This window comes from Marmota monax, unplaced genomic scaffold, assembly GCF_021218885.2.
Source record: "Marmota monax isolate L192 unplaced genomic scaffold, Marmota_monax_Labrador192_F-V1.1 WCK01_AAM20220418_F8-fsc00052, whole genome shotgun sequence".
NCBI classification, from domain to species: Eukaryota; Metazoa; Chordata; class Mammalia; order Rodentia; family Sciuridae; genus Marmota; species Marmota monax.
The window spans coordinates 5915717-5931253 of NW_026693473.1; the positions used below are offsets into that span (position 1 = coordinate 5915717).

Consider the following 15537-nt stretch of genomic DNA (forward strand, 5'->3'; position numbering starts at 1 on the left):
GAAAACTTCTCATGGCCTGATCTGGAACTGTCCCGTAAGTCTATTAAGACAGCCCTGAAGAAGTTAGGTTGTCTCAGTTTTCCTAACTCTGCTCCAGGGGTTTCGAGGGAGTTCCGGCATATCCCTTTTGGATTAAAGATCCCTTTGAAACTATGAGAATGCTCCACCTCTTTACTGGTTCCTCCAGGAATATCCAGCCGAGGCTGAGCTCAAGTCTGTAAACTGATTTGGAAGATCAGGGACAAGCCCTGTAAAGTGGAGAGGGCGTGTGTGACACTCAGACCCAAAGCCAAATCTGGTGAACGTGGTGGCCACAGCAGTAGTGCTCAATAAAGCCACTCGAGGCAATCTGGAGGTTCCCTGGTAGTAGGACCATGATGCTGTTCTCACCTACAATATACGAAGTATCACCTAAGCTGGCAAATTTGGATGCTGATCCAAGATAACAGGGCAAGTCACTGCAAGATGGCCCATCATGCAGATGGAAAGAAGGGGCAGGAGCAAAATTGTGACAGCGAGGCCATGGGTTTTAGCATTGCTAGGTACTGGCTGTGCAGCCTGGAACACTAGCTCTTGCTGCACAACCTGTGGAATCGTTTCAATAATAATTTTTTGTACTTTATCAGTTCTAAAATAATACCAAATCCTTTTGTATTGATATAATTTCAAGTGGAAAGATATTATCATAGAACAAGAATTTAGTCTTCAAGAGTATTTTTCTACTGACCAGGTTGTGGTGGTACCTGCCGGTCATTCCAGAGACTAGGGAGGCTGAGGCAGGAGAATCACAAATTTGAGGCCAGCCTCAGCAATAATAATAATAATAATAATAATAATAATAATAATAATCCTGCCTCAAAATAAAACATTTTTGTTTTGTTTTGGGCTGGGAATGTAACTCAATGGTAAAATGCCCCCACTTTCAATCCCCAATAACAAAACAAAACAAAACAAAACAAAATTAAAGTTTTTTTTTTCTTTTTCCCCAACTAGAGACCTAAGAAATACTTAAGGCTGGTATTATTCCCTTTAAAATTAAACTTTGAGAAATATTGGTGAGATGTTGCCTGCAAGTTCTTCCTAGCCTAACACATATGATTCCAGAATAGAGATTCCCGCTCTCTCCATGCCCACACCCTACACATAAGAATCTACCTGAAAAGAAACTGATTCATTTCAATATTTTTGACAATGGAAAGAAAATATAACACTTATAAATTCAGATGTAATCCCTCCTATAGTTTTTTTTAAAAGCCAGACTAGTACAGAAATACATGCAAATTTGAATGTGAAAAGCAAAGAAAAAAAAATCTTTAATTTTTTTTCTCTCCATGATGTGGAAATTTTATTTTATTTTTTTCAGTGCTAGACATTGAACCTAGGGTCTCATATATGCTAAGCAGGTATTACTCAGCTACAATCCCAGTCCAAAATGATTATTTCTTTATGCATTTTTAAATTATTTATAGTACTGGAGATTAAAACCAAGGCCTTTCTCATGCTAGGAAAGTGCTCTACCACTAAGATACATCCCAGCCCACTCTGAAATAATTTATTTTAAGACGCCACTATATTTTCTGTCCATTTAAAACTATGGCAGGAGCAGGCTTCCCTAGACCCTCTGCCTTGTTAGCTGCTCTGCCTCTAGGTACAAGCCCAGCAGGGAGGTCCCAGGGCCTCAGGAAGGGGATCTGAGCAAGAGGGCAGTGGTAGTAGCTGCCCACCAACCAGGAGGGGTATGTTTCACTATTTAACAACTGACAAAACTGTCCCAGTGTGTCCCACATGAAGACCAGTCCCACATTCTATAGCTCAGCGTGAGAACAAAGAACACTTCTACAGAAAGGACTTACAGAAAATACTTACGAAGCTAATTATGTCATCATGTAAGTGTTCATAGGCTTCAGAATTCTTATTGTCCAAATCAGTTGTTTCTTGGACTCGTACTGTAATCTCTCCAGGGAATGTCTTCCCTGAAAATCAAGCAGAATCTTTCTGTACTATTTAACACAAAGAGAGCCATTTCCATTTTGTTATAAAACACTGATTATTATTATTTTAATTGTTAACATTACATGATTACACTACAGGAAGACTAGAAGTATTTTTTTAAAATTACTCATCATACCCCCTAACCTAGCTTGGCCATTTTCATTTGGTATATTTCTTACCCCCTCCACCCCTCAAGGTTTACATGGTTATAATACGAAGTTTATAACATACCTCACTGTTTTACTCATTATTACATCAACAAGTTTTTCAAATCATTTCCTCATCTTCATAACTACCATTTTTAAAGTCTACATAACATTCTATAAAATATATGTCCCCTTTGCTGATGTGGTCATTTGTGGTGGTGGTTATTGGACTTGACACTTTTCATTGTGTAAAGGGCAGGGGGATGGTTGCAATGGACATCTTTATGCATAAGCCTTTTCTGGAGTCATTTACGTAGAGCAGATTCCCAGAAATGAAATTCTTAGTGCTAAAAATATGGATTTTGTTTGGCTTTTGGCATATCCCTAACTCCTGTGGGCAATACAATGCATTCATTTCCTATATAATGGTCTGATGTGGCAAAATGTTATATTTCTCATTTATTAAACAGAAAAAAAATGTGTATTTCAGACAGACAGGCCTTGAGCCTCAGAGCAACCAGGTCATCTAACCAGAAACATATGAAGGTAAGAGTATATTGTTGTGTCCTCAAAAGTTAATTTCCAGAGCTAGAAGGCTGTTACACTCTAATAGGGGGCTTTGCTATCAAGGAACAGGCAGATCCTGTGCCAGAAAACTGAGCCACAGTCACAGACCAAGCCATGTCACCTTTTTCTGCTGTCCCCATGTTGTAATAGGACTTTGTAGACTAATACTTCATAGTTGTGTGGTCTTTCAGTAGTTTTCCAGGGGCTTCAACAGTTATCACTTCATTTTGTCGCCACAAAAGTTTCCCTCCAATGGCAGATGGCACCCCTGACCCTTAGGCCTACCTCGCAAATCTGACCTGGTCCCTCTCCTCTCCTATTGAGTCACTCAGGACAAAGGAGACCCTTTCCCTATTTGTCTGGCCTTGGTTGCCTCCAATTCTCTTCTGCCTCTCATATTCTGGAGCCTCTCTGTTTGCCATGGTTTTGAGTTTTCTATTCCACTTTAGGTAGGAGATGGAGCCCTGCCCTGGCACATCCTGGCCACTCACCTTTCAGACATGAGGAAGTGCTGTAGTAAAACCCTTCCGTACACAGGCAGAAATTGTTGTCATACAGGTTAACGCAGGCAGCACCACCTCCACAGGGTCTTACTTGGCAAGGATCGCTGGAAACTTAGATGGAAGAAAGACATTAGAAGTCCACAGAAATGACAGCAAATAACATTTAGAAACACAGAGGTCAATCCTCATGCCTCCCTCCTGGGTGGTTTCCATTCCCGGGCTGTGTGACTCCACAGCACACTCTTAAGAGAGCTAGAAACCAATGCAGCTTTCTGTCTCTGGGGAGTTTGGTGCTGAAATTTGAGGCCAAGAGCTTATCGATGGCAAAGATTACAGGTTGGTGGACAAAGGCCTGCTTGAGGAAGAAAGAGAAATCGATAGAGCCTTCTAATTCCCAGGAGTTGGGAATCTTCAGATTTCCAGGACCCTCCAAAACCTCAGTACCTAGTTCTCTAATGCTAAGTCAGGCCCCCCAAAACCATTTGGATAAAGGGTCATTTTTTTTTTTTTTTTTTTTTTTTTTTTAGGATGGCGTGAATAATTGCTTTGTAGGGAGGGAACACTCAAGAAGCTCCAAAAAGGAACTAGATGTCCTAGTCTGGCTACCATGCCTGGTGTACATATTCATGAGGAAAGGAATGAGATAGTAAAGGAGGAAACGTGGATGAACCCAGGGGACAGTCTAAGGGAGGTGGTGAGGGGACACTCCAGCCTCTGGCTTTCTGAGTGGATGCCTTGAAAAATGGTGAGAATTATATTGCAATGGCTTCTGTGCCAGTGGACAAGACTCCTGGGCCAGGCAGGGTACAGTGTCTTCCTTCTTTCCAAAGAATTGATGAGATCTGAGGAGGGAATTTCAGTGAGTGGCCAAATGTTGATCTTGGTTGGCCAGCTTCTTCACTTCCATCAGGAAGAATTCTGAATTTTGATATCAGGATAGCTTAAGTGTTTGATACCCTTTGGAGACAGCTTGAGATTCTTAAAAACCTATGGTAGATAGGCTAGTTTGTTTTTAAAAAAGCTATACACAGTTATGTGTGTGTGTGTGTGTGTGTGTGTATGTATATAATGTGTTATGTGAAACATACTTTCTTTTGTGATTAAAAAGGGGACCCAAACACACAAATATATATGCTTTGTATTTGCATAGATTATTTATGGAGGAAGACACAAGAAAGTGGCCACTGAGGGCTTAGAGGTTTAGGATAGAAGGGAGATTTTATTTTTATTGCACATATTTTGCCCTGTTGGAGCTGCCTTTTTGATAATCATGATCCTAACTTACTTTATTAAAAAAAATAGACAGCTGGGCACAGTGGTATAGGCCTGTAATCCCAGCAATTTAGGAGGCTGAGGCAAGAGGATCACAATTTGAAGGCCAGCCTAGGACTGGGGATGGTAGAGCACTCCTAGGTTCAATCCCCAGTACCAATAAATAAATAAATAAAATTTAAAAATTAAATGGCTTCCCAGTGTAGCTCAATGGTAGAACACTTGCCTAGCATGCCTGGGACCCTGGGGTTTGATCCTTCAGATGGCAAAAAGTAAATAAATAATTAAATAATAAATCAAACAACTCTGGTGAGAACGTGGAGTTCTCACCAAGAACAAGAACTCTCATTCTTTGTCAAAGGAAGTGTAAAATGTCAGCTACTTTGGAAGACAATTTGGCAGTTTCTTGCAAAACTAAACATGCTCAACATATGATTGAACAATCATGCTCCTTGGTATTTACCTAAAGGAGTTAGAAACATGCTCACACAAAACCCTGCACATAGATGTTGACAGCAGCTTTTGATTCATGATTACCAAAACTTGGAAGCAACTGAGATGTCCTGTAGTAGGTAAAGGGATTAAACTGTGGTGCATCCAGGCACTAGATCACTATTCAGCACTAAAAAGAAATAAGCTATTGAGCCATGAAAAGACAGAGGACATGCATGTTACCAAGTGAAAGAGAGTACAGAGGACTTTCAGGGCAGTGAAATTACTCTATATGATATTCTAATGATGGACAGCTGTCATTAAACATTTATCCAGACCCATAAATGCACTAATGTAAACTACGGTCTTTCTTAATGATGTGTCAATGTAGGGCCACTATTGTAACCAATGTACCCCTTTGGTGGGCAATGTTGATAACACACATACGTAGGGGCAGGGGGTATGTGGGAGACCTCCATGCCTTCCTCTCAATTTTGCTATGAATCTAAAATTGCTCTGAAAATAAAATCTAATTTTTTAAAGGGAGAAGAAAAAATATAGGCTATATGGGACAAAAGGAGGCACATTCATTACCCCATAAACAAGAGTAATCATCTCCCCTGTAATAAGAATTGGGTGTGAGGGCGCATGTCTATAATCCTGGTGCCTTGGGAGGCTGAGGCAGGAAGATCAAAAGTTCAAAGCCAGCCTCAGCAACTTAGTGAGGCCCTAAGCAACTTAGCAAGACCCTGTCTCTAAATAAATCATTAAAAAAAGAAAGGGGGTGAAGGCTGGAGATGTGGCTCAGCAGTTAAGCACCCCTGGGTTCAATCCCTGGTACAAAAAAAAAAAAAAAAAAGCATGAACCAGTATTCTAAGTAAAGTAAATGGCTTTAAAAAAAAAAAAAGCCTCAGACAAATTTCAAGGAGAATTTGGAAAGTCCTAGGGAAGAAATTGAGTGCAGTTCCTTTCTGGAGATACCAGACAAGTCATTCTTGGTGTGCTTTCTCTGCAACAATGAAGGACAGGCTTGTTAGCTTGTTCTGTAGTCAGGAATTGATTAAGTCACAGGATATTACAGCTGGAAGGGATTTTGGTGACAATTTAGTTTGGTCACACCTTATTACAAATGAATACCAAGAGAGACATGATTTGCCCCATATGCCACACTTTGTGGTGGGCCAGGACACAGAAAACTGCCTTCATCTGAGAGGATGTTTGGGGAAGCAGAACAGCTCAGAGATGCTCCCTTTCCTGATTCTACTAGAGCTGATGGTGTAGCTGTGAGCCACCTGCAGACTTTAGAATGACCCCTCCAAGTGTAAGAAATCTGAGAATAGTCTAGATATAGGATCTGGACTTTCTTTGCTTAATCACCCATTTCTTAGCTTTACCAACAAATACTGGGAAAGCCATCAGAAATATGTGTAGAGAAAGAGGCACCTGCTTCTAATACCAGCAACTTGGGAGGCTAAGGCAACAGGATTACAAGTTCAAGGTCATCCTGGGCCATTTGGTGAGAACCTGCTGAAAAAAGGAGGGGGGTGGTGAAGAGGACAAAGAGGAAGGGAGAGGAGAAAAAGATGCTTAGGAAGACACCAGCTTGATCTTTGACCTTGGACAAGTCACTGGTCCTCAGATTCACTATCTGAGGAGGACATGGTTTATCTAGACTCTTCAAGTTCTAAAGTAAGAGGATTCTTCTAAATCAGGGGTTGGCAAACTATGGCTCATGAACCACATCTGACCAATCTGACCAATGCTCTGGTTTTACAAGCACAGTGTTATTGGAAAATAGCTAAGCTCATTCATTTATGTGTTGACTATGTCTGATTTCATGTTAAAAAGTGTAGCAGTTGCAACAGAGACTACATAGGCCACAAAGCCTGAAATAGTTTCTATTGGGCTTTTGCTGCTTAAGTTTCTGGCACCTGTTCTAGACCAAGCTTGGGGAAATGAGACAGGTGATTTCTGTTTCAATAACTTCAGGTTAAAGTCAGTTGTCATTTTTCAGTATCCCCCAAAACATGTTGTTTGGACAATTGTCTGGTCATGCCTAGGACTGTCTGAGCACTGCTGTTCTTTGGCTTCTCATTCTTCAGGTTTAAATTCTGTGGCTTGGTTCAATTTCCAAATTGTGATTAGCAAGGACCTGAAGTCAGGGTAGCACTGACTTGGTCCTTAGGTAGACAATAAGGCTGGAAGCCAGTGCTTATTTGAACCTGGGCTTCTCAGAGAAGCCTGAAATTGTGTCCAAAAATTTCCCAGAGTATCTTTCACAAAGATCAAGTTCATAAAAAATATTCTACATCTGGCAAATAGCTTGAGGTAGGATGAGCAGGAAGAAAAGAACAGGATGGAACTGAGGCAATGTATTAGGGTCTCTGCCTACTAGCTCTTGTGACTGAGGTTTTAAGTGCATGGTTCATATGCAAAGAAACTTAATGTCTTTATGCCTATTTCCCTCTCTCACCAGCACACACTTAACTACCATGCTCCACAACTGTTATGTGCCCTCAGAGAGGAGTCACTGAGGGGGCACTCTTACCAACGTTTGGGAGTACTGGTCTCTGATGAAGAAAGGGTACCTACCGCTGGAATTCACTTGTGGTGTAGGTGTAGAACCAGTGTTGGGGGGTGCTTCTGTCGCGTTGGTGGAGGGCCCTTCTGTCGAGTTGGTGGAGGGCGCTTCTGTCGCGTTGGTGGAGGGCCCTTCTGTCGCGTTGGTGGAGGGCCCTTCTGTCGCGTTGGTGGAGGGCGCTTCGGTCGCGTTGGTGGAGGGCGCTTCGGTCGCGTTGGTGGAGGGCGCTTCGGTCGCGTTGGTGGAGGGCCCTTCTGTCGCGTTGGTGGAGGGCGCTTCGGTCGCGTTGGTGGAGGGCGCTTCGGTCGCGTTGGTGGAGGGCGCTTCTGTCGCGTTGGTGGAGGGCGCTTCGGTCGCGTTGGTGGAGGGCCCTTCTGTCGCGTTGGTGGAGGGCGCTTCGGTCGCGTTGGTGGAGGGCCCTTCTGTCGCGTTGGTGGAGGGCGCTTCGGTCGCGTTGGTGGAGGGCGCTTCGGTCGCGTTGGTGGAGGGCGCTTCGGTCGCGTTGGTGGAGGGCACTTCTGTTGCGTTGGTGGAGGGCACTATGGAAGAACTGTTTGCTATAGCTGTGAATAAAGAGACAAAGGTGCCAAGTTTCAGAAGTCAGCACATTAAATAAATAAGGGCACTTACTATTACTTAGTACTAATTAGTACTCAACTTTCTCTTTTCTGGAAAAACTAATAAAGATGAGTATATTGAAAATAGAAACACACGGGCTGGGGATGTGGCTCAAGTGGTAGCATGCTCGCCAGCCATGCGTGAGGCACTGGGTTCGATCCTCAGCACCACATAAAGATAAATAAATGAAATAAAGATATTGTATTCAACTACAACTGAAAAATAAATATTTTTATTAAGAAAAAGAAAATAGAAACACAGGACTAATTCTAAAGAGAAAATAAAGTTAAACAGTCAAAACTGGAAATGTTATTGGAAAATATAACAAAGATTTAATGTTTATTAAAATGAGAAGTATCCAAGAAGTAATATCTTTTAAGCCTATAACGCAAAGCTGTCAACCTGGGTTTTAATATTTTTGACAATTCTCAGTGAAGATAATTGAAGATGCCACAAGGTGGCGCTGTTACAACCCCCTCTGACGGCCCTAGCCGCGCAGGCCGGGCGCCTCTGCCGGCTCTGTCCGGGCCACGGAAAGTTAAGTTTGAAGAGAGGGGATGAGGGGAACATGGACTTGAAGAGGAGGATCCACCTGGAGCTGAAGAAACCTGTTCGGGAACTTGTCTTGGACAATTGCAAATCAAATGATGGAAAAATTGAGGGCTTAACTGCTGAATTTGTGAACTTGGAGTTCCTCAGTTGAATAAATGTAGGCTTGATTTCAGTTTCAAATCTCCCAAAGCTACCTAAATTGAAAAAGCTTGAGCTCAGTGACAATAGAATCTATGGAGGTCTGGATATATTAGCAGAAAAACTTCCAAATGTCACACATCGAAACTGAAGTGGAAATAAACTGAAAGACATCAGCACTTTGGAACCTTTGAAACAGTTGGATTGTCTGAAGAGCCTGGATCTGTTGAACTGTGAAGCCACTGATCTTCACAGAGAGTGTGTTCAGGCTCCTGCCCCAGCTGACCTCCCTGGACGGCTGTGATGGAGAAGATTCCCCCCACTCAGATGCCGAGGTGGATGGTGTGGATGAAGAGGAGGAGGATGAAGAAGGAGAAGATGAGGATGGTGAGGAGGAAGAGTTTGATGAAGAAGAAGATGAAGATGTAGAAGGGGAAGACAATTAAAATGAAGTCAGCAGGGAGGAAGAAGAATTTGGGCATGATGGAGAAGTAGATGAAGATGAAGAAGAGGAGGAAGAAAGCAGGAAAAGTGAAAAGAGGAAGAGAGAAACAGATGATGAAGGAGAAGATGATGAAGACCCCAGATAAACTGCAAAAACAGAACTGTTCAGTATTGGTTGGACTGCTCATGGATTTGATAGCTGTTTTAAAAAAAAAGGTAGCTGTGATACAAACCCCAGGACGCCCACCCACCCAAAGAGCCAAAGAATAGTTCCTGTGACATTCCGCCTTCCTCCTTTCAGTCCCTCTTGGTAATCCATCACCAAGCTTGAGGACTTTGCCCCAACAAAATTGTAAGCATTGTTAGGTTTTTTGTGTAAGACTCTTGCTGTAGCATGGATAACTGTGATTGGTGAGTCAACCATCCGTGGCTACCAGTTACACCGAGATTGTAACAGCATTTTTACTTTCTGTACACAAAAAAGCTTTGTAAATAAAATCTTAACATCTTGGGAAAAAAAAGAAAAGAAAAGAAAAAGTATGCCCTGATCTGGCTCTTCCTAGAGAATATTTCACAACCACCACCATCCAGGGAACATCCGCTTCTCTATTCTAAGCTCACTGTAGTTCACAATAAAATGCCTTTCTTACAAATCTAAATCCTTCAATATTTTATTTTTATTTTTTAGTTGTAGTTGGACATAATACCTTTATTTTGTTTATGTTTATGTGGCACTGAGGATCAAACCCAGGGCCTTGCATGTGCTAGGCGAGTACTCTACCACTGAGCTCACAACCCCAGCCCCTAAATCCTTCAATATTAAGAAATGTTGGTTCCCAAAGTTACTAATCAGATGCTGTGAAATAAAGCAGCCCTTATCACTCGAAGAAAGCAAAAACAACCTGGAAAGTTTTGCCTGTAAAGGGACTTTGAATATTCTCTGCACATCTCTTCATCTTTACAGTCCATTCTTATGAAGGGGTTACTGCGGGAAAAGTCTATGCAAGGAACTGGGGCTGGGGAGAATGGGAAAGTGCAAGAGGCACTTCCTGCCCTTGGTTGTTAGGACTCTGAGATGGAACTCATGTTTGAAATAATAATTCCTTCCACATCTGCCAAATCCTTAATATTTCCTAGAAAAAGAAGCTTTTTGCCCCTTTTCCTCCCCACAAGAAACAAACCGTCGTAATCACCAAAACTATCAATAGTAGTCTTCTGGGTTTGAGTTTCTAGAATCGGGACAGATAGATAGAAGGGCAGGTCAGATGTTCACTTTTTATTTCATACACATCTGTATTGTCTGAATTTGTTACATGGGTCTGCATTACTTGTATAACTTAAAAAAAGAAAAGCAAAAACAAAACCAAAGTTTAAAAATTGGATATGAGGGCAGGCATAACAGAAAGCATCCAGTGAGCTTACTATGTGCCCTGCAGGTCACACACCTTTCTCATTTACCTGCCCCAGTCACTCTTCAGGACAGGGAGATCTCCTCTATTACTCCATAGGGAGGATCTGAGGCTCAGGCACCCCAGAGCTCATTAGCAGCTCATGGTGTTTGGATAACTGCCCTCACTCTGGAGCACACGATCCGCTGAGCTCTGAGCCCTTCCCCAGGGCTCTGTGAGCCAAGAAAAGTCTTCTCCATGTTTTCCCCACCCCACCCTACCCTGCTCCAGAAGGGACCTTGAGAATGAGTAACTCCTGATTCTCTGATCTCTAGCCATTTCCCCACCCCTCTCAGCCAAATTTCCCATCCTATCCACCCATCCTTTCTTATATTTTACATAATATGTCAAGCCTCCTTTAGCAGTGGCTCACGAAACTCATACAGACCTCACCAGTTCTTACTGGACCTGAAGGTTTGGTTATGACAGCTGTCTCCAGGGTTGACAGGCAGATCTGGTGAGGCCTGCCCCTCCTCTGAGAATAGTTTTCCCCACCTTCCTCCTATTAGCAGGGGGAACATCTTAGAAAATCAAATCCTGACATTGTCGCTCCAGTTCTCTAAAGCAGATTCAATTTCTTTTCATCTTTCTGACGTATCAACACGACATCTCTTTCTGCAAGCAAACTCAAGCTGTTAAACCCTCACCTCTCAGACACACAGGTGGCCTTCCCTGCCACTGGCCCCCAGGGAGCCCTTCCAAACTCAGAAGAGAAGCACCTGTCTGCAGTCTAATCAATGTTGCAATTGCTCCTTGTGGTTTAGTACACACAAAGACCTTGGTGAAAGGAGGGCTTTTTCCTGTGGCTGTCCCTCTTATATTCAGAGGACAGATCCAGAATGCTACGGCAGACCACTGGGCCCAGGAAGACGACCGAGTCATTCTTATTTAGTCTCAGACAAATCTCTGATCCTCAAAGTCCTAGTTCATAGACGGTTTGCTGCAGCTCTCTCTGTCTTGCCCCTTGGAGACTAAAATGCCTGCATCTTTGAGCTGAGTCAGACAGGAAAACCTACTGGATTCTATCCCATGATGACAAACATGTTGGAAGAATTACAATTTAAAAAAAACAAAACAAAACATTTCTTACCCAAGCTGATGAAAAGGAGAGCGAGAAAAGCCAGAGACATGGAGGCTTTCATTTTAGCTGCTCTTGCCTGGTAATCCAAGGAGGAAATGATTCCTCTCCTGAACTACCTTGGGTTTTAACTCTCTTTCAGGTGCAAAGTCCAGTCATTAACTGACGTCAGAGGCTATTGGCCGTCAGGATTCGGTCATATATCACAGGGCTCTTCCCAGCTTTTGAGATACACTGGGGGAACCTGGCCTCATGGATTACTTTTCTAAGTCAGAGTTCAAAATAAGTCAGGATATTTCAAAATCTATTTCAAAGTTGTTAAAAGGTCCATGGTAGGTGAATTTGCTTAAATTCTTTATATCCCCAAATATCCCTACGCTACCACCTTTTCGGATTGAATCCAGGGGCACTCAGCCACTGAGCCACATCCTCAGTCCTTTTTATATTTTATTTTGAGATAGGGTCTCGCAAAATTGTTTAGGGACTCACTAAATTGCTGAGGCTATCCTCAAACCTGCCATCCTCCTGCCGCAGCCTCCTGTGTCACTGGGATTACAGGTGTGTGCCATTGCACCAGGCAAGGACACCATTCTTTAAACACTCAATAACATAGTCACTCCCATTGTGTTCCAAAAAGAAGAGCAAACACAAAATCAAAGTTTAAAAATTGGATATGAGGGCAGGCATAACAGAAAGAATCCAGTGAGCTTACTATGTGCCCTGCAGGTCACACACCTTTCTCAGTCATTTTGAGATTTTCTCCAGGGGTAGTCTTGAGAATCTCTGAGAAACTTCTCCAAACTGTCACTTGGCTTTTGTTCCCTTTCACTGTGGACCATTGGCACTATGCCTCTCTAATGATCAGTTTTTAGCAACTTTATAATTACATCTCCAAGCTTCCATGGCTCTCATGTTGTTTATCTGCCTGGACACAGGCTCCAAACCATGTTCCCAAATGCTGTTCACATCAAATTGCAGCATTTAATCTCATTTTACTGAAGGCTTGTGGGTGACAGCCAAGGAAGGGAAAATACAGTGCCATCAAGGAGGAGAACTGGGACAGACTGTTTGACCTCCCCGCTCCTGTGGTGGGGTTACCCCTGGTTCCCTCACCCGTCCCCTTCTTCCTCAGCCCCTGGCCTCTTACTGTGTTTCAGGAACCAGCTTTTTCACTTGCCTTAAATCCAGTGCTCTGTCCTTAAGAGGCCCCAACACTCCCAATGCCCAGCCCCAGCCAGAGCCAGAGGAATAGAAACTAAAAACACCTTGTGGATTCCAGTTTGAGTTTTAACTCTGACTTTAGATTTTAAAAATTAGATTACTGCCCAGCAGGTTAGCTCCTTATTGTCCCAAAAGTCTCCATTCAAAAACAGGATTGGGTGGCTGGGGTTGTGGCTCAGGGTAGAGCACTTGCCTAACACATGTGAAGCACTGAGTTCGATCCTCAGTACCACATTTAAAAATAAATAAATAAAATTATTGTGTCCATTTATAACCAAAAATATTTGCTTAAAAATCGGATTGGGGGCTGGGGATATGGCTCAAGTGGTAGCGCGCTAGCCTGGCATGCGCAAGGCACTGGGTTCGATCCTCTGCACCACATAAAAATAAAATAAAGATGTTGTGTTCACCTAAAACATAAAAATAAATATTAAAAAAAAACAGATTGGGTTTTGTTCTCTTAGGGCTGAAAGGTCCCTTTAAATATTTTTGTTCTTTTAAAGCCCATGATGTGACATCAAACATTCTCAACATGAGTGACTTCTGGCACCAGGATTTAAACTGATGCCTATGTTGATGTTACTGGGGTGCTCTACCACTAAACCTGGGGATGCTACTTCTCCAGCCTTTATTTATTTAAAAAATTTTATTCTGAAACAGGGTCTCACTAAGTTACCCAGGCTTTCTTTGAACTTAAAATCCTCCTTCCTTATCTCCCCAAATACCTGAGATTATAGGTGTGTGCCACACCAAAGACCTGTTGTTATTATTATTATTATTATTTCTTTTCTTTATAAACTAACTTATTGAGATATCATTTATAACCATAGACTACCCGGTTAAAGTGTACAGTACAGTGGGTTTTGTTGGGTTGATATACTCAGATATGAAACTACCTCACAACCAAGATGCATTCCCATCACATCTGAAGGTGTCTTCTTGCCCCTTTGCAGTCTATCCCTTTCCCAACCCCATCCCCAGACAACCACTGATTCACTTAGTCTCTGTAGATTAGTTTGTATTTTCTAGAATTTTATATAAATAGATTCATACAGTTGTTCTGGGTTTGGTTTGGTTTGATTTTGTTAGTCTGGCTTCTTTTTCTCAATGTAATCATTTTGAGATTCATCCATGTGGTAGTTTCTTACTTCTGAATAGTATTCCATCGTATGGAATGTACTATAGTTTATTTATCAATTCCTCTGTTGATGGATATTTGGGTAGTTTTCTACGTTGATCGATAAAACGGTTATGAGTGTTCGTGAATAAGATTTTATGTGGGCATATGCGTTCATTTCTCTTGGGTAAATATTTTGAGTGGAATGGCTGCATCATATTATAGGTTTGTGTTTACCTTTTTAATCAACTGTCAAACTGTTTTCCTAGTTTGTTGTACCCTTTACATTTTCATCAGCAGTATATGAGATTTCCAGTTGTTTCTAATCCTTGCCAACACTTTGTGTCATTAGTCTTTATAATATCAGCCACTTTACGTGGTGTGTACTGGCATCTCACTCTGGTTTTAATTTCTATCTCCTGATGGCAAAGGATTTGAGCATCTTTTCACATGCTTAGGAGACTCTCAACTCTCTTCTTTTGTTCCGTATGTATTCCAATGGTTTGCCCATTTTTAGATTGAATTGATTCTCTTGGTTTTGAGTTGTAAGAGTTCTTTATATAAGAGTTGCAATTATTTCTCCTTTCTATTATTTTTACAGGGAATTTTCAACCTACTACTTTTACTTTATAAAAGTTTAACCAGGAACCTAGGAAAACTGAATGTAGACTAATGTCACATAATTAGCATAGGATCTCAAATGGAGGGTCTCAATCCTATCTCCTAAGCCAGCAAGAGCCTATTGCAATTTTCCTGTCTTCAGTTTAGTTATCAGGGGAGACATGCTCACTGTACTCTATGACCAGCTTCTGCAAATGTCACCATATTACATCAATGCCAAAGTCTACCATGGCTGTCTATACCACTTCTCTGCTGGGCATAGGACAATATAACCAGGAAGGAATGGAGGACTCCAAAACATCTGGATCCCTGACTCTTTCCTGGCCTTACCTGGAAAAGTATGAGCAACAAGAATGTCAAGCAGTCCTGAAAGTATGAACCAGCAACCAGTCTTTCTTATGTCACCTCCTAACTCAACCCACACCAGACTTCAACATTCCATAATCAGAGGTGAGTTCAGAGCTTCTCTCTAGGGGCAATACATCTTCCCCATTGCTGGTGCTTCGTGGTGGAGGGAGCTCAGCCTGGCCACAATCCTGCTTCTTGATATGTCTTCATGCATTTTAGCCTACATGAGGAGTAGAGAGTTGTTTCAGAACAATAAACTCACCTTAGATCCTGAATATTCCTGTGGTTCATGCCCGGGAAGACAAGATTCAGAATTTAAAAGTCCTAAGCCACATTCTTCAAAATAAACTCCTTAATAATATACTAAAACGATAGGTTACCTCATATCCCTTGTCTTCTCACATGATTCAAAACCTGCACAGGAAAAAGAGGTTATATTTATTAGCATAACTCAGCTA

The 15537-nt window shown here is 42.0% G+C and overlaps 1 protein-coding gene and 1 pseudogene across 1 annotated transcript in view; one reads left to right on the forward strand and one right to left on the reverse strand.

Annotated features, from left to right (window-relative positions):
* Positions 1–11855, reverse strand: part of Muc13 (mucin 13, cell surface associated) — a 34940-nt gene extending 23085 nt beyond the window's left edge. The window contains exons 1-4 of the mRNA XM_046457934.1: positions 11785–11855; positions 7506–8057; positions 3197–3319; positions 1867–1973 (exon numbers count right to left, since the gene is read on the reverse strand). Coding sequence (XP_046313890.1) covers positions 1867–1973; positions 3197–3319; positions 7506–8057; positions 11785–11836 — 834 coding nt within the window. The 5' untranslated portion in view covers positions 11837–11855. The remainder of the gene's footprint in view (positions 1–1866; positions 1974–3196; positions 3320–7505; positions 8058–11784) is intronic.
* LOC124101784 (acidic leucine-rich nuclear phosphoprotein 32 family member B-like) lies at positions 8681–9392 on the forward strand (annotated as a pseudogene).
* Positions 11856–15537: the final 3682 nt, after the last annotated feature.